General features: G+C 43.3%; 1 protein-coding gene across 3 annotated transcripts in view; it reads left to right on the plus strand.

Moving 5' to 3' along the window:
• VASH2 (vasohibin 2) overlaps nt 1–19,267 on the plus strand; it is a 42,568-nt gene that overhangs the window by 13,540 nt on the left and 9,761 nt on the right. For all 3 annotated transcript variants that reach the window (XM_006890550.1, XM_006890548.1, XM_006890549.1), the window contains 2 exons: nt 9,685–10,066; nt 11,783–11,898. In XM_006890550.1, the coding sequence (XP_006890612.1) occupies nt 9,685–10,066; nt 11,783–11,898 (498 nt within the window). The remainder of the gene's footprint in view (nt 1–9,684; nt 10,067–11,782; nt 11,899–19,267) is intronic.

A 19,267-nucleotide genomic window follows, 5' to 3' on the forward strand; every position in this document is an offset into this window, starting at 1 on the left:
AAACTGATGCCATTAGCCTATTAATGATGATGGCAGTAGACCATGTTCAGGTAGAAGAGCAAAGAAATTGCAAGTCCTCTGGGCTGAATGACTAGAAGAGAAGTCAAAACAAATGCAGGACACAAACTTGAGAGGTGGTTTCAGGTAAGGCCAGTACAGCTTGTGAGTGCTGCCTTAAGGAGGCCTTTCCCCAAAAGGCGATGAAGTAAAACAAAACAAAACAAAAGGCTATGAAGTGCCCCATTGAAAGCTTGGAAGCAGAGCAAGAACATAACCAGATGTGCACTTAGCTAAGTAACTCTTAAGGCAGATGTTAAGGAGAAGGCTTAATCCAAAGTCTGCAAAGCCACTCAGGAGCTCTTGCTAGATGTTATTGGATTGATTTAAATTCCTAGCAACTCTGTGTGACAGAGTGGAACCCTTAAATGAGGGAGATGATGCTTGCCCCTGGCAGTGGGAATGGATTTGAGGGAATGGTGTTTAAAGATGTCAATGAGAGAGAATTAACAGGAGTAGGAGGCCAGGAGGATATAAGAGATGATGATGAGGGAGCTCCGGTGGCCTAGTGGCAAGAAGCCGCACTGCAGTCCCGAAGGTGCATGGTTCAAATCAAATCCACTAGATTCTCTGCTGGAGGAGCAATCTCCTCCTGTGCAAGTCAGATCTGATTTGATGGTACACAGCAAAGCGGTGTGGGGAGAGATGATGCGGAAGGAGGAATACAACAGTCTAGGTTCGGCAGCAGCCTTTGAAAGATGGATTGGAGGAATGAGGGTTTGCTGAATCTCTGCAATGAAGGTGGAGGGAAAGTGAGGGATCATCGGCATCACTGTGGACTGATTAAGTGTGAGGAATTAGGGGATGACTAGGAAATTAGTCCATATTTTTGCTTTGGGTAATGGAATAGCCCAAGCCCCAGGAAAGGACTTAAAAGGGAAGATCAGATTTATGGGGAGGTAAATTCTGAATTGGATATGCTGAATTTGATGTGCTTGTGGGATGTTGGGCTTGAGCTGTTGGGCTGGGGCAAGTTGGAGGAAGAGTTTCATTAAAAAGAAAATGAGGGTGTCCTTACTTAGAAAATGAGAGTTACTACTCAGGTTCCTGGGTGGGACAAAAGATTTTCACACACTTAATAGCTGAATGGTTGCTGGTTCAAAGGCACCTAGAAACTCCTTGAAAGGATGGCCCGGTAATCTAAGTCCAAAAAAAAGTCAGCCATTGAAAACTGAAGCAGTTTTACCCTGACACAGGTGAAATTGCCATGAGTTGGAAACAACTCCGTGAGGCCTGTTTGAATTGAGAGGAAGACCCCAGATGAGATGGACTGACACAGTAACTGGGGGAACGGGGGCAGGTATGTCGGAGACAATGAGCCCGGCCCAGGACAGGACAGGCTTCAGAGCTGTTGCACACAGGGTGGTTCTGAGTTGCATGCGACTTGATGACACATAACAACAAGGAGTGAGAAGAGAAAAAGATCAAAGAAAGCTCAATATTTTTGGTCAAAGAATCCATGAAAGTGACTAAAAAGGCCACTTTGAAAGGTAGTAGGAACATCAGGAGGGAGAGATACAGAGGGCCAGGTGATTCACAATCAAATTGGTTTATTGGGGACAACTATTGCTAGCATCTGTTGACACCAAATCATTTTCACTCCTTGTCCAATGAAGCTAATTGGTGCCTGGTCTTGTGTCTAGGATTGGTTGAAGATCAGACTGTTAGGATCCATAGGATTTTCATTTGCTGATTTCAGGCTTTTCCTCCAAGTATCTCTTAGTTTGGAAGCTTCTCAAAATCATAGCACACAAACTTCCACTGACAGACAGATAGATGGTAGCTGTGCATGAAGTGCATTGACCAGAAAGTTGACCCAGGTCTCCCAAATGGAAGGCAGAATTCGACTGTTGAAACATTAGTATCTAAGATGCTCCTTGGACCTTTCTCTTGTTATGGTTGTTAGTTGTTGTCGAGTTGACCACAACTCATAGCAACCCAGTAAATAACAGATCTGGACTGTCTCCTATCCTGTGCCGTCCACATCATCTCTGATATACTTGAATCCGTTGATAAAGTCATTATGTCAATCCATCCTGTCTTCCTTTCCCTTCACTAACCCTCAACCTTTCAAAACATGGTATCTTTCTCTAAGTATTGCTGCCTACTAACAACATGCCTAAAGTATATGAGACGAAGTTCTACCATCCTTGCCTCTAAGAAGCATTATGGTTTCACTTTCTTCAAAACATACTTGTTTGTTCTCTTTAAGGTCCATAGGATATGCAGTACTCTTCCCCAAAACCACAACTCAAAGGCATTGCTGCTGCTTCTGTCACCGTTATTCACTGTCAAACTTGTAGATGCATGGCAAGTAATTGAAAAGACTACAGCCTGGATTAGGCACACCTTAGTCATTAAACTGGCATCATTGCTCTTCAGTACTTTGTAGCGTTCCTGATAGCAGATTTTCCCAATGCAACACATCTTTTGGTTTCTTGACTCCTGGGACAGTCAAGGTGTTGATTGTGGATCAAATAAGATAAAATCTTTGGAAATGCCAGTCTTTTCTCCATTTATCAGGATGTTGCCTGGTGGTGAGAATTTTTGTTTTCTTGATGTTGAGATGCGATCCAGATTGAAGATTGGCGTCTTTGATGTTCTGCAGCAAGCACTTCAAGTTCTCCTTTTCAGAGCTCAAAGCTGTATCACTTGCATAATGCAGGTTGTAGCTAACTCTTCTCTGATCTTAATGCTACATTCTTCATATAGTCCAGCTTCTCGATTAATTTGCTCAGTGTACAGATTGAATAGGTATGGAGAAAGGATACAGCCCAGACCCACACCTTTCATAATTTTAAACTGTGTGGTGTTTCCCTGCACTGTTTGGATGACAGATTGTTGGTTTTGCATGAACACAATTAAGTGTTCCAAGATTCCCATTCTCCTCAAAGTTAGCCATAGTTTGTTGTGATCCACATAGTTAAATGCCTTTGCATAGTCAAGAAAGTCAAGAAAGAACAAGTCCACATCTTTCTGGTACTCTATACTTTCAGCCAGGATCCTTTTTTTTAAAAAAAAAATTATTTTTTGTGTATGTACTGTCAAATTGGACCTAACTGGTATTGCAGTGCAGCTTCCTGCCACTAGGCCACCAGAGCTCCCCAAAGGATCCTTCTTAAATCAACCGTGATATCCCTGGCACCACAGACTTTTCTAAATCTAGCCTTAATTTCTCACAGTTCTCTGTTGATGTACTGCTCTAGCCATTTTTTTATAATCTTCAGCAAGATTTTACTTGCATATGATACTAATATTGTTCGAGAATTTCCACATTTGGGTCTCTTCCAATCAGTTGGCCAGATATCTGACTTCCAAATTTCTTGGCTTAGACTGGTGAGCACATCCGGGACTGCATCTCTGTTGAAACAGGTCAACTGATATTCCATCAATTCTTAGGGTCTTTTTTATTGCCAATACTTTTAATGCCAACTTGGAACTTCTTCCTTTCTTACCATTCGTTCTTGATCATATGCTACTTTCAAAAAATGTTTTCATGTCAGCCAATTTGTTTTGGTACAGTGACTCTGTGTATTCCTTCCACCTTCTTTTGATACTCCTTGCATCATTCAAGATTTTGCCCACAGCACCCTTTGGTGTTGCAAGCCAAGGCTTGAATTTGTTATTATTCAGTTCTCTGAGCTTGAAAAATGCTGAGCTAATTCTTCCCTTTTTTGTTTTCTATTCTAGCTCTTTGCACATTTGATTATAATAGTTTACTTTGTTTTCACACATGGTCTTTTGAAATCTTTTTATGTCTTTTACGTCATCATTTCTTTCTTTCGTTTGGCCTATTGACATCCAAGTACAATTTTCAGAGTCTCTTCTAGCATCTTTTTTCATCTTCTCTTTCTCTTCTGTTTTTATTTTATTTTTTTTTCTCCTCTCTTTTTGTAAAGACCATTTATTTGCATTCTTCATGGATGATATCCTTGATGTTATTCCACAACTGGTCTTTGATCATTAGTGTTCAAAGCTTCAAATCTATTCTTAAGATGGTTTTAAAATTTGGATGGGATAGACTCAAGGTCATATTTTGGTTCTTATTTTAACTTTCTTGTTTTGGACTTATTTTAACTTTCTTTTTTCCTATTTTGGACTTGTTTTAATTTCTTCCACTTTAATTTGAACTTGCACATAAGTAACTGAAGATCTGCTTCATTTCTGTAGGAAGGGACATTTCTGAGTCTCTCTGCAGAGCACTCCTTAGAAGCAAGGATTACAAATTGCTGTCTCCCATACTTTGGGCGTATGTTAAATATCCATTCCTTGGAAAGGGACATTATGCTTGGAAAAGTGGAGGGTCAATGAAAGAAGACACTGCATGAAATGGATTGTGATGCAGTGAGTGCAGACTTGAGCTCAAGTATGTCAAGGATGAGTAGGATCGCACACGAAGGGATGGTATTCACACTCATTGTTGATAAGGTCACTGTGAGTCATAGTCCACTCGACAGCACCTAACAACAGCAGCAACAACTATAGTCTGAAGAATGCTTGCAGGCCTGTTCTGAAGCCAGACTATGCACGGATGCCTTGGCTGATGTTTGAAAAGCACAGAAACGTGAGCTTTATTGAAGCTCCTCCTCAGCCTTCCTGTCATAGCTCCCCACAAAGGAAATGGACCACGTGTCTGGGGATCCCAGCATGGGAGCTGGACTGGGCATGGGGGATGAAGGGGTGGCAGTAGCAGATGGCTCCGGGCCCCAACCTTTTAGTGGCAGGAGCTGGCTACAGCTGTTCACCAGAGTGTAGTGCAAATTTAATGGGGATGAACAATTGGGTGGGGATTTGGTGGTGGGGATCAATGAGGGGGAACAGGAGGCCAGGCCATTCATGGGGTGGACACGTGAGCATCAGTCTCTCTGGGCTGCTGAATATCTGAGTGACCTCGACACACAAGTCATCTGACTTGATCCGTTAGTCTTGTCCTTACATAATTTTAGTGCATCCACACATCTACTTCCTGGGATTGCCTGAACTGTTCCAGATTATTATCAGTCTGTGAGTCTGTCTGAATCAGAGCAAGGAGTGTGCTTTTGATTTTCTCTCTCTTTTTTTTTTCTTTCTGATAATCATGGCATTTCAGAAAGTGGCAGGGAAGTGTGTGTGTGTGGCGGGGAGAGACTCCACTCATACTGCTGAACTCAGGAAATGTGACTCTTGGACAAAGATAGCAAGCACTGGCCTGAATTCCAAAAGTTGCAGCATCTTTGTCTTTCCATTTTGCTCTTGTCAGCATCCCTGTGGCCTGCTTTCCATCTGGAATACTGTAAGAGTTGACCTGGGCACACTGTATCTCCCACAGGGAGATCTTCTCCAGGTCACAGAACAAGCACTGCTTCCACGGATTTCCCATCGTAGCCTGGGCTCCTGCTTAGAGGAAACCTTTTCCGGTTTTGGGGTTTGTTTGTTTGTTTGTTTTTCACTTTAGTCCAGAAATCAGGATTCATTAGAGAAGTTGTTATTGTTAGGTGCTATTGAGTTGAGTACAACCCATAACATTTCTACAAACAATAGATTTAAATCCTGTCTTATCGTGTGCCATCTTCATCATCTCTGACACTGGAGCCCATTTCTAAATCCACTGTGTCAGTCTATCTTGTTGAAAGTCTTATTCTTTTTCACAAATCCTTTCATTTTCCAAGCATGATGTCCTTTTTCAAGAAATAGTCTCCCCTAGCTACATGCCCAAAGTATGAGAGATGAAGTTTTCCCTTCCTGCCACTAAGAAACACTCTGGCTGCACTTTCCAAGATATACCTGTTTGTTCTTTTGGCATTCCATGGGATATTCAGTACTTTTCTCTAACATCACAGCTCAAAGGCATCAGTTCTTCTGACATCCTCATTATCCAGCTCTCCAAAGCATAGCAAGTGAATGAAAAGATCAGGGGAGCTCTGGTGGCCTAGTGGCAAGAAGCTGCACTGCAATCCCAGAGGCGCATGGTTCGAATCCACCAGATGCTCTGCCGGGAAAGGAGGGACAATCTCCTCCTGTACCAGTCAGATCTGATTTGACGGTACACAGACACACAAAATAATAATAAAATAAAATAAAAATAAAAAATAAAAAAAAATCTAAAAAAAAAGACCATAGCCTGCATCAGGTGCACCATAGCCTTCAAGCTGACATCACTGCTCCTCAGTAATTTAAAGAGATCCATGACAGAGGACTTGTCCAAAGTAATACATCTCCTGACTACTGGTACCAAGTATGTTGATTGTGGATCCAAGTCACATGAAATCGTAGACAATTTCCATCTTTTCTCCATCTGTCATGATGTTGCTTATTCATCCAGTGGTGATGATTTTCATCTTCTCAGTGTTCCAGTATAATCCATTTTGAAGGCTGTAGTATTTGTGCTTCTGCCACAAGCATATCGGGTCCTCCTCACTTTCAGCAGGCAAGGTTGTGCTATTAGAGAAGTTGTTGTGTACCATTGAGTCAGAACCGACCCATAGCTGACCCTCCAGCAGATTTTCAGAGGCAGTGAATTGCACGGGAGGAGACTGCCCGTCCTTCTCCCACCAGAGCAGCTGGTGGTCTTGAATTGTGTGCCTTTGGGATTGCAGCACAGCTGCTTGTCACTAACCCACCAGAGCATCACTTCTTTTTCTCTCACTTGGACCTGTATACATTTTCACATGTGTGCTAGGTGGCTAGATCTTTGCTTCTAAATTCCCTGTAGAATCATGGCAGCTATTTGTGGGGTTTCACTGGCCCTGGAGGAGTTGAATCATGGCATAGAAGTACTATGAATATCACTAGAGGTGTGTTAGAAAAAGCCCCAGAGTTATCAGTACTTTGGGGCACTGCTACTCCAGTTCTGGGAAAGCTCAGATTACTTCCCAGCCACAATTTATACAGCCTTGTCTCCTTGACCCTGTTCCCATTTGCCCTACGTCCCAAGCCTTCATTGATCACCATAATGATGGGAAAAACCCTTAGACATCGTTGGTACTTGACATGATGAACTTTTGGTTTCTGTGGTAGCCTCCCAACTTCCACTTGTCTATTATTGCCAAGGTCCTTTCTCTGTCTCCCCAGAGATTGCAGGGTCTGCCTTAGACAGAACACAACCTGTTGTATTTTGTACGTTCCTTTTGAGCCTGTCTCTACCAGGCTGTGTGTTGTCCCAGAGAAGGGCTGCATTTGTCATCTTTGACACCACAGTGCTGCCCAGCCAGTGTCTGGCACAGTTGATACTCAGTGATTGTTACACCGACTCAGGCAACCAAGGCAAGTCTTTATTCCACCCCCAGAGAACTTGCCCTGGAAAGCAAGTAAGAATTTATATAAGAGGAGTCAAGGAAGTGACTTCACACCTTCTCACCAGTTAATCTCACATGATGAAGAGAAGAGAACAGATAGACATTTTTATAGAGAGGAGCCATCAATAGTTAAACTGAAGGCACCGGTCAAGGCTGACCCGAGGGCTGGAGTCCATCAGTGTATTACTTTTAAAGGGTCCTAGGTTTGCCCTCTGCTGAGCATAGGCCCTTTTCACTTACAGTCTTAAGGATTCATTCTTTATACAATTATAACCGTTAACCAAGCACTTCTTGTGTGTCAGGCTTCTGCTCTGCCCAGGGAGTACCAGCAGGAGAAACATAGTCCCTGACCTCACAAGATACAAACAGCCAGTCCCAATATAAGATGTGTTTGCATATGGTGCTGTGGGAGGGCAAGGTGAGAATCTAATATTTCATTTCCAGATGGCGAGAGGATTCCGCCCTTGACAGGGTGCAGCCTTGCCACTTTGTACTGCTCTCCACCAGCGGAAAATATTTCGGCTCTCCTTTTCTGAAGACATAACCCCTTTCACAGGTTCAGAGATGTAAAGTTCTGCCTTGCTTAGGCAGAGCAAGCCTATGGCACCCTTACCATCCTTGTGTATAACATACAAGGTCCCGTGAGACTCCAGAAATCTCTGCCAGTGTGTATCTCCCATATTTGAAGGCAAATGATTGAATGAAGGCATAAATGAAATGATCCCTATAGTAGGAATGCAATTTAGCATAAAGTTTATTTAGTAGAACACTTTAAAAATTTTATAGATTACTGTGATCCCATAGCTTTGTAATATAAGCGGTTGTGTAATGTAAAGGTCATTTAAACTTTTCTGTTGTATTTAACTTCCTATGATGGAGGACTTGATGTGCTGAAAGGAGCTCTGGGCATGGCGCAGTGCATAATGTATAGGGCTGTTAACCAAAAGGCCAGCCGTTCAAATGACAGAAGCCGCTCCGTGTGCTAAAGGTGGACATTCTCCTCCTATAAAAATTTACGTTTTAATGCATACCCATGTTTAGCACAGCTTTGTTCACAGTAGTAAGGAGTTGAAAACAACCTAAGTGCCCATCAACAAACGAATGGATAGAGAAGATGTGGTATATTCACACAATGGAATACTAAGCTGCATTGAAAAACAAGGAGCTCATACAGTATTATTCAAAATGGGTGACTCTGGAGGACATTATGCTGGGTGAAGTATCTCAGTCACAAAAGGACAAATACTGCATAGTTCCACTGTTGTAGAGTGGGACTGACATCGGGGTTGAGGGGAGACTGAGAAAGATGGAATAAATAATGTATACTGCATTGAAACAGATGAGGGAAAAAAACTTTAAAAGGGATATGTGATTAGGTATTATTGTCATGAAGGAGTCCAGAACGAAAGCTACATAGTGGAGTAGACCTCGGGGGAGGGATTGTAAAACAATGAAAGAATTTTTCTTTTACTTTTCAAAGAGAAGAGTGAACTGGGGTTGGGGGGAGGGGGGCAGGGAGAAAAGTGAAACAATGAATGGAAATCCAAAGTCTGTAAATTTTAATTAAAATTAATAATAAAAAAGTTTACATTCTAGGAAGCCTGGTCAAGATTCACCACTAGTTAAACCAACTCAGCATCAGTGTGCTTGATTCTGCTTATGTGCTGTGGGAAGTGGACAACAATGTGTGGATTCTTTATAGTCTCAGAGTCTAGTCTTCAAAAAATGCCAGAGGCCTGCTGTAGCCCAGTATGCCATTCCAGGCTGTGGGGGAAATGAGACCCTCCCAGGAGTCAGTTTTCACGTTCTAAAACAAGGTCTGATGACATTCTGCCTGTGAAGAGCTTTTAATAGAGTCAAACCTGTAAAGCTGGAACCCGTGTAAGGTGTTAAGTCTTCAGAAAAGGAGAGCCGAAATCTTTTCCGCTCATGGAGAGCAGTCGGAAGTGGCAAGGCTGCCCCCGCCAAGGGTGGCATACTCACGCCGTCTGGAAAAGAAGGCAGTCCTGCGGTACAGCTCCCACAGACTTCACTGTAGCTCTGTAAATTGCCAAGGGAAGAGAAAGAATCATGTTAATGTTTTGGTTTGCATTTATTTAATTGCTAATGGGAATCATAGGTTGGTTGGTTTGTTTGATCTCTTTGTTATGCATTAAGTTGACTTTGGTACCCACCATATAGTAAGTATTTGGAAATATCAAGTGATCCTCATAAAAGATTCAGTCTGGGCTTGCTTGGAGGCTTAGGGATGGGCACCCTGACTTCGTCGACAACTTTCCCTTCTTGGGAAGCCATCACTTTATGAGTTTTCAAGGCCTTTTTTTTTTCTCTTCCTTGACTTAGATGCTCTTAGATACTTAACCAATGGGCAGCCTTCCATTGAGCGATTCCCCATCAGCTTTAAAACCTACTTCTCAGGAAACTACTTTCACCACGTTGTGCTGGGGATTTATTGCAATGGTCGCTACGGTTCCCTGGGCATGAGCCGGAGGACTGAGCTGATGGACAAGCCATTGGCCTTTCGGACTCTGAGTGACCTCATCTTTGACTTTGAAGACTCCTACAAGAAATACCTACACACAGTTAAGAAGGTCAAGATTGGTCTCTACGTCCCCCACGAGCCTCATAGCTTTCAGCCCATTGAATGGAAGCAGCTGGTTCTTAATGTCTCCAAGATGTTGAGAGCTGACATAAGGAAGGAGCTAGAGAAATATGCCAGGGACATGAGGATGAAGGTAGGTTCACGGGAGACTTGAGAATGAAGGTAGGTGGATGGAAGACATGACTGAAATCTAAAATCCTGTCAGTCTAGAATAGATAAAGAACTCTGCTGCTAAGGGAAAGGTTGGTGATTTGAACCCACGGGCAGCTTTGGTGCTCTGGTGGCCTAGTGGTAAGGAGTTGTGCTGGCAACTCAGAAGTACTTAGTTCGAATCTACCAGCTGCTCTGTGGGAGAAAGATGGGCATGCTCCTCTGGTGTGATTAACTGCCTCTAAAAACCCACTGGATGGTCAGCTATGGGTTGGTTTCACCTCCACAGTACACAACAACAAGAAACAGTCTTGTAAGAAAAAGAGCGGGCAATCTGCTTCCACAAAGATTACAGTCATGACTATCCTTCGGAGTGTTTTAATGCTGTCCTAGGGGGTCACTGTGAGTCAGAAGCAGCTCCTGGAGAAGACAGCAGTGGGCAAGACAATTAAGTGACACACGAGGGCTCCTTCTCCATTCATTCTATCACTTTCTCTTCATCCCATCCCCTTTTGTCACATGTATCTGGGATGGTAGGTGTTCTTGACATTATTGTGCTAGCTGGTCACTTTTAATGAAACAAAACAACAAAATTTAATCATGAATTATTTGAAATGGACAAGTCAAATCTCTCTGCCCATGTTGTTGTTAGGCGACTCTGACTCATAGTAACCCTGAATGTGACAGAATGAGACCTTGCCTGGGCTTGCACCGGCCTCACAAGTATTGCTATGTTTCAAAAAAAATCAGGACTAAAACTCTTTAAGAGTTTATAGTTAAAGCAGTGTCCTGGCCTGCAAATCTGTTTCTGAAGTAAAATCTAAAAATCTTGGTCATTTTATAATAAATCTCGAAGTTTCATTCTGTTTTGAACTTCTAATAGGGTGACCCAGTTTTCTCAGAGTAGAGGGGTTTCCCTTGAGCTTTCCAGTACTAAGACCAGGGAAATCCCAAGCAAATCAAGATGAACTGGTTATGTTTCATAAGATACAGACTCACATGATCCTCTCCTTTGCTTTGTGAGTTGCAGGACTCATAGTACAAAGTTGTAATCAGGTGTTGCAACAACAGATAAGGGAGCAGTCCTTGTACTGGCCCCCCGTATAGTGCATGCCCATAGGTCATTTTTGTTTCTACCAAGGTTATGTGCAAGGTGACATGATGCCCTTCATTGACCTCCCTCCAGGGCTGTGGAGTCACTGAATGCACCGAGCAAAAGAGATTGTGCAGACGTTGGGCTTGATTATGTCCAGCACCTACGGAATTAACATTATGCCTCTATGGGGCCTCAAGTTTAGATTCTTGAAAAGCTGAAACTACCCTGTGAATGGCCGTGGATGGGAGGGTTGGAGGAGGAACAAGCTGGTGTCTGGGGCAGTATAGATAAGGCATTGTCTTTATGAGAAGAATCTGGAAGCATTCAGATACAACTCCAGGAATTATTGCATTGGAGTGCTCTGGAAAGTAGTGGGGACACATGTAGTTACTCATGCCACCCTCTGAGAAGTGGCACATTTGCCTCTTGCCACTGCAGAGCACAAGAAAAACATCTGTCTCAGATCTCCTCCTCTGTTCAGTCTTCCTGCTCAATGCATTCAAAATGACTGGATCGTCAGTGGGCTTGGGGCTATGTTACAAAAATCATAAAGGTTGGAGATTCTATAAGAACTAGTGCAGTGACTCCTTTTCTCTCCTTCAGATCCTGAAACCTGCAAGTGCCCACTCTCCTACCCAGTTGAGAAGCCGGGGAAAGTCCTTGTCCCCCCGCAGGAGACAGGCGAGCCCTCAGAGGCGGCTCGGCAGACGAGACAAATCGTGAGTAATTATGTCCTTCTACCAAACTCAGACACAAGCTCGCACTGTTTGGAGCTGTCCTGACCCATGGGCACAACGGTGTGTCCTGGGCTTTGCATTTACAGCTCAGATAGTAACCTCCTACAAGATTGCTCTCATTCAGGGGGCATCTCTGTGGAAGAGGGTTCTCTAAATTTCACCCCCCTTGTGTAACTCTGTGGACTATCAACTGTACACAGAGGAAAGAAGGTCCAGACAGCATGAGAGGAAGAATAACTTGACACCAGGTAGCATGGAAGGGGCACTAGGAGGAGGACACCGGGGTTATAGAATCAGCTCTGCTATTCGTATAGATGAGCTTGGATGCAGTGTCATCTTAAGAGCTTATGTCTTCTTACTATCAAAAGGATGTGGTAGAATTTGTGAACTTTTCCTAAATCTCCCTAATCTTCTGAGCCCAACAGAAAGTGTGATCACCGTCACTGGATGATGGCATCAGAAACATCCACAGCTTATCCTTTTCCTTGGCCAGTTCTGTCCTCCTTTGTTTTAGCCCTGATTCAGTGAGGCCATCTCTACTTCAAGGGGTCAAAAGTAATCAACTTAAGGAATGACAGATTGAAGATTCTGAGGCTGTCCAAAGTAGCCCATGATAATTCACTGGCACATATATGAGCTTTCTTTATACTGGATAAAATGCTTGTTTTATTAGTAATAGCAGCATGCTGTGTCATATGAGCTTCTCAGTGTGCCTGGTAATACGTGGTGCGGTGCACACAGAACCCAGCTCCATTGCGTATTAGCCAGGCAGGCTGGGCAGTGCCATGTCTTTAGGATGCCTTCATTTTCTGCCATCAGTTACACTTCTCCTGCTCTCACAGGGAGTTCTGGTGGCCCTCTGGTAAGAAGCTGCACTCTATGATCCCCACAAACGCCTTTGCAGTCAATAAAGCACAAATAGACATTCTTCTGGTATTCTTTGCTTTCAGCCCTGGATGCACCTGAAATCAGCAATTTTGGAGGCAAGAATGATGAGGCTCTGCCTCACATACTTTGGACATGATGCTGGGAAGGGTGGAGGGTCGGTGAAGAGGAGGAAGAGCCTCAGTCAGGGGGATTGACACGGTGACTGCTGCAATGGGCTCTGTGTGTCAGGAAATGTGAGGATGGCGCAGGATAGAACAGGGTTCAGATCTTTTCTTCTTAGGGTCACTATGAGTCGTACTCAACTCAATAGCATCTAACAAAAATAACCACAACATAGCCTCTTCTAAATCCATCTCGAACTTCTGGAAGTTCTCTCTTTATGTGCTGTTCATGAACATACAGTTCAGTGAAAATGAACTTTCCAAAAATAATGAAGCTTGACTAGGAGTCTTCCTTAAACACTCCCCCCCAGTAGGTAGGGGTTTGTGTTGGTGTTTTTTAGGGAGACAGGGTTTGCAATTAGAGTCAAGTAGCCTTGAACCAGTTTGAGCACCAAAACACTAAGTGAGAAGAGGGAGCCCAGGGGGCTCCTGTGCACAATTTTGTATGAACAAACTTGGTAAGACCACAGTTTGGTTGTAGTGCCCTTGCTCTTTCTCATCTTTTTCTAGTGTTTGAAAATTGGGTAGAAAGTCAAGAGGACAGTATCTTGGCTGCCATTTCAAAATGGAGATGACATGAGGAAAGAAGAGTCTCTTCCCAACTTTTCCTAACCTCTGCCTTCTGACTTACAGAGGCTGGGGGAAAAGGGTTCAGGGACTTTGGCGGCCTAGTAAGATGGTGTACTGCAATCCCAAAGGCCTGAGGTTCAAATGAACCAGGAGCAAAGGAGATGGATGAGCAGTCTCCTCCTGTGTGGTTTACTGCCTCTGAAAACCCACTGGAGGGTCAGCTGTGAGTCGGTTCTGACTTGACAGCAAACAGCAACTATGGGAAGGAAGCTTTAGTGGGAGTCTGTAGGGAGTTGTGCTGCTAATCTAGAACTCCAAGTCCACCAGCAGTTCCACGAGAGAACAATCTCTTCCTATATGGTTTACAACCTCTGAAAACTTGCCAGAAAGTCAGCTATGAATCATTCCCAACTGAACAGCAGTGAGTTTTTTAATAGGTTCTCACCACTGAGCCGATTGGCAGCATCATGACACACTGAAGAGACTGAGATTGTGAACAGCCTTCAGTTTACTTGGTCCCACATTCAACACTCTTGGTACCAGCAGCCAAGAAATCAGATGAATTGCAGTGGTAAAGTCTGCTGTCAGGGACCTCTCCAGAGTAGTGAAGATCAGCGATGTTAATCTGGAGACTTAGGTGCGCTTGATCCAGGCCAGGGTCTTCCCAGTTACGTGCTATGCATTAGAAAGCTGGAAAATGACTAGGAATGATAGAAGGAGAGTTGATGCCTTTGAGCTGTGGTGCTGGAGAAAAGTTGAATATACCATGGACTGCTCGGAGAACAAACAGGTTCATCCTAGAGAGAATGAGACCGGTTTGCTGCTTGGAGTCAAGGATTCTGAAGCTCCGTCTGACATACTTTGGGAATGTTGCAAGGTGTGTGATCAGTCCTTGGAGAGGGACAGCATGCTTGGGACGGTGGAGAAACAACGCAGGAGAGGAAGACCCTCGATGGGATGGATCAATTCAGTGATTGGAGTAATGGGAGTAGGTGTGTCAGAGACAATAAGATTGGCTCAGGATAGAGCAAGAGTTCAGAGCTGTTGTCCATAGGGTCACTGAGTAGCAGGGGATTCAATGGCACATAACAACAACTACAGTCATATAAGAGAAATGCAGATGAGAGTAAAATGAAGGGTTTCCAGAGCTGGGGATCCAAGGAAGAAGAGGAAAAGGAAGTGTTGTCATCCCTCCCCTTCCCCCACCTCCTGCCTGCTTCTGCCATGGCTGTGGTCTAGAACTTGGGTGCCCCTGGTTCCTGACACGGTGACTGGAGAAAAGCAGCTTCTCAGCTTCTACCCATGACTTCCAGCAAGCATGTGTCTCTTTAAGTAGTATTGCTTTGGGCAAAGAAATGAGATGTGGTTGGACGTCTGACCCAAAAACTCCGATGAACTCTGGAAATCCTTCTGCAGGATGGTCCGCACGAGGAAGAATTTGGTGGCTCCATCACCAGGTTATTATTTCAGTGTTACATAAGGCCATCACGTCATTTCTAAATGTGTTGGGTGCCATCATGAAGCTTGGGAGTGACCTAAGGTGGAAAATTACCATAACAGGCAAAAGGATGCATCAGCGGTGGGGTCCAACCCTTGTCTGGGTGCGGATAATTTTAGTGTCTTTGTATCCACCTCCTCCCTACAGCTAGAGCTATTTCTAGCCCTGACTATTTCTAGCCCCTTTTTTGCAGTTGTCTGAATAATCCTCTTAGAAAGGAGGATCAGTGTCACTGAGTTGACAAGAGAGTCAGTTGAGTGGGAGGTCAGGCAGCAACAACTGCACTGGTATCAGCTTTCAAGAGGGAAACGGGGACTCCCTCACTCCCTCCATCCATGAGCCCTTTCTTAAGCTCTGCCTCCCTGGAGTGTTTAAAGCAGCTTCTATTGGAGAAGCTGGGTTTCTTCCTGGGTTCTTAAAGAGACAGAGAGTTGGAAGTTGAGATCTCATACTTAACCCTCTGTGAACTCAAACCAACTGCTTTGGAACCCTGGTCTTCAATTTTCTTGATGCTATTCACTGAAGGAAGTTCACAGTGGTTCTCAAATAAGATCAAACTGCCCTCTGTCAGGTTGGGGGTTAGAAGAGTGATGAAAGGGACCATTTTTGTGTATCTTGATAGGGTCCAGGAAATGAAAATAGTCAGTGTCCTACAAAGCTCAGAACCATCGTACTCAACAACCAACCATCAAGTTAAAATGCCAACAGTGTACTATTACGTCATGTTTTGATCTTTCTCCCATGTTGCATCTGATAGATTTGAACTGCCTGTCTTTGGGCCGACTGCACAACTCCTTGCCCACTGGAGCTCCCTATTTTATTTAAATGTTTTTAAGATGTGTGTGTGTGTGTGTGTGTGTGTGTGTATAAAGAATTCGTTCTGGTGGCCTATCCATGTTGTTGATAGGTGCTGTCAAGTCTAGTACAATTCATAGCAACCCAGTGAATAAGGAATCTGAACCTTGCTCTATCCTGTGCCATCCTTATCATCTCTGATATTCTTGAGCCCATTATTACAGTCACTGGTCAGTCCATCTTGTCAAGGGTCTTCCTCTTTCACTGATCCTTCACCTTTCTGAGCATGATGTCCTTTTACAAAGACTGACTCTTCCTAACAACATGCCCAAAGTATATAAGATGAAACTTAGTCATTCTCACCTCTAAAGAGAACCCTGGTTGCTCTTTCTCCAAGATATACCTCTTTGTTCTTTTGGCAGCCCATGTTATGTTGTTGTTGTTGTTGTTGTTATGTGCTGTTGAGTCACTTGCAACTCATAGCAACCCTGTGTACAACAGCCCTAAACCCTGCTCTGTCCTGTGCCAATCTCACTGTCTCTAACATGCCTATCCCCATTACCACAGTGATGGAATCAATCCATCTCAAAGAGGGTCTTCCTCTCCTGTGCTGTCCCTCCACCCTCCCAAGCATGACGTCCCTCTCCAAGGACTGGTCCCTCCTTGCAACATGTCTAAAGTGTGTCAGACGAAGCTTCAGTATCCTTGCCTCCAAGGAGCAGCCTGGCTTCACCCTCTCCAGGACAGACCTGTTTGTTTTCCTGGCAGTTCATGGTATATTAAACACTCTTCTCCAGCACCACAGCTCAAAGGCATCACCTCCCCTTCTTTCATCCCTAGTCATTGTCCAACTCTCTGACGCATAGCGAGAAATTGCAAAGACCATGGCCCATAGTCTCCAGACTGACATTGTTGTTCCTCAGTACCTTGGAGAGGTCTCTGACAGCAGATTCAGTACATTTATACACCACCACCAGTTCCTCTTCTGTCATCTTTATTCATTGACTAGCTCTGGACACATAGCAAGTAATTGAAAAGAATATGACTTGAATCAGATACACCTTGGTCTTTAAACTGTTATCATTGCTCCTTTGCGCTATAGAGAAGTCCTTAATAGTAGATTTTCCCAGTGCAACACATCTTTTGAGTTCTTGAATGCTGTACCAAGGATGTTGATTATGGATCCATGTAAGATGAAATTGTTGACAACTTCAATATTTTCTCCATCTGTCTTGATTTGGTTTATTGGTCCAGTCATGAGCATTTTTATCTTGATGTTGAGATAGAATCTATACTGAAAACTATAGTCTTTGATCTTCTGCTTCAGGTCTTCTTCACTTCCTGCCAGCAAGGTTGTGTCGTGTGTATAACGCAGGTTGTTGATGAATCTTCCTCATATCTTGAATCCTCATTCCTATTCATAAAGTCCAGCTTCTTGAATTATTTGCTTGGCATAGGTTGAATAGGTATGGAAAGGATCTAGCCCTGATGCATTCCTTTCTTGATGCTCACATATTTATACGTGAGTATGTTGCTGTTGTGTACTGTAGAGTCAGAACTGACCCCAACCACTGACCCTCCAATAGGTTTTCAAAGGCAGTCCCTCGCTCAGGAGATTGTCTGTCTATTTCCCATGGAGCAAATGGTGGATTTGAACCACATGCCTTCAGGACTGTAGTGCAGCTTCTTACCACTAGACCACCAGAGCGCTCTATATATGAGCACAGAAAGTATTTTCTATATAAAGATTTTATAGGGAGCTCTAGTGGCTTAGTGGTAAAGAGTTCCACCGCCAACCCAAAAGTACACTGTGTGAATCCACCAGCTGCTCCACAGGAGAAAGACAGTCTCCTTGTGTGTAATTTACTGCTGCTGAAAACCTTCTGGAAGGTCATCTAGAAGTCACTTCTGACTCAATGGTACTTCACAACAACAACGTGTAATAGCCTATCACTCACAGCATAATGCTTCAGGAGAGATCTTGACATGCTCTTTTTGACAGTAACTGTCACACCATTCTTCTCAAATCTGTCATTTCTAGCACAGCAAATCATGAGATTATTTGATTCCAAGTCGCAAATCAAGATGTGCCATTTTGAATCGACACATCTCAGCTCAGCCTAGGATGCCGATCTTTATGCCTTTCATGTTTCACAATTTCAAATTTTCCTATATTCATATTTCATATAGTTAATATTGGAAGTTTGCAGCTGTTTTTTTTGTCATTTTGACTCCTGCCACATCAGCAAATGAAGGTCCTTCCTGAGCTGACAGCCTTCATCCACCTGCGTTGTTACACTGGACTCTACCTTGAGAAGGAAGACTTACCTAGTTGCATTTTGGATACCTTCCAACCTGAGGGGCTTATCTTCCATAGATGTCTTCCAGCACTGTCTCAGGCAATGATCTTCTGTTGTTCACAGATTGTTGGGTTTTAAAATTTTATATTGATTTGCTTACAAAGTTTGTATACATTGTGTTTCACACTATCCTTCATTCACATTATGTCTCATACAATCATTCCCATTCATGTTCACAGAGTTTTTGAAGGCCTCTTATTTCAAAAGTAGATTGCCAGTCTTGCTGCTTAGTCTCAGTTTGGATCTCTGCTGAAACCTGTCCACCATGGGTGACCCGGCTGGTATTTGAAATACCTCTGACAGAGCTTCCAGGATTACAGCAATATGCAAGCCACCACAGTACAACACACTGACAGACAAGTAGTGAAAAATAGGGAATGCTTCACAAGTTTCCATGTCATCCTTGCTGTGAGTGATAAGACACCATCAAGACACATACAGGAAAAGTCCTTTTAATACAACCGTCAAATATACACACCAACTAGAAAAGCCAATGATGAAGAAACTGAAGATTTCTCTACCAACATCTGGAAGAGATCCATATTTCATCTCATTCCCAAAAAAAAGTTGTTCCAAAAGAATGCATAAATTATCAAACAATATCATTAATATCACATGGAAGTAAAATCTTAATGGAAATTATTAAAAGCAGGTCAAATAGTACATAAATGGGGAACTGCCAAAAATTGAAGCTAGACTCAGAAGAATCTATAGCAAATGCTGATTTCAAGCAGATCTTGGCTGAAAGCAGAGAAATATATTATTGTTTTATTGATTATGCAAGGTACTTAAATGCATAGATAATAACAAATTAGGGCTAATGTTGAAAAGAATGGGAATCCCAGAACAATTAATTGTGCTCACAGATGTTGCTCTTGGACGTGCTCACCAAGTTGTGCCAAGAAATAAGGAAAACAACCAGTTGGCCAACTGACTGGAAGAGATCTATATTTGTTCCCATTCCGAAGAAGGGTGACCCAAAAGAGTGTGGAAACTATAGAACAGTATCATTGATTTCACATGCAAGCAAGATTCTACTGAAGATTATCCAAAAATGACTGGAACAGCATGTCAACAGA

The sequence above is a fragment of the Elephantulus edwardii genome, unplaced genomic scaffold, assembly GCF_000299155.1.
Source record: "Elephantulus edwardii isolate Elephantulus edwardi_28Jun2011 unplaced genomic scaffold, EleEdw1.0 scaffold00090, whole genome shotgun sequence".
NCBI classification, from domain to species: Eukaryota; Metazoa; Chordata; class Mammalia; order Macroscelidea; family Macroscelididae; genus Elephantulus; species Elephantulus edwardii.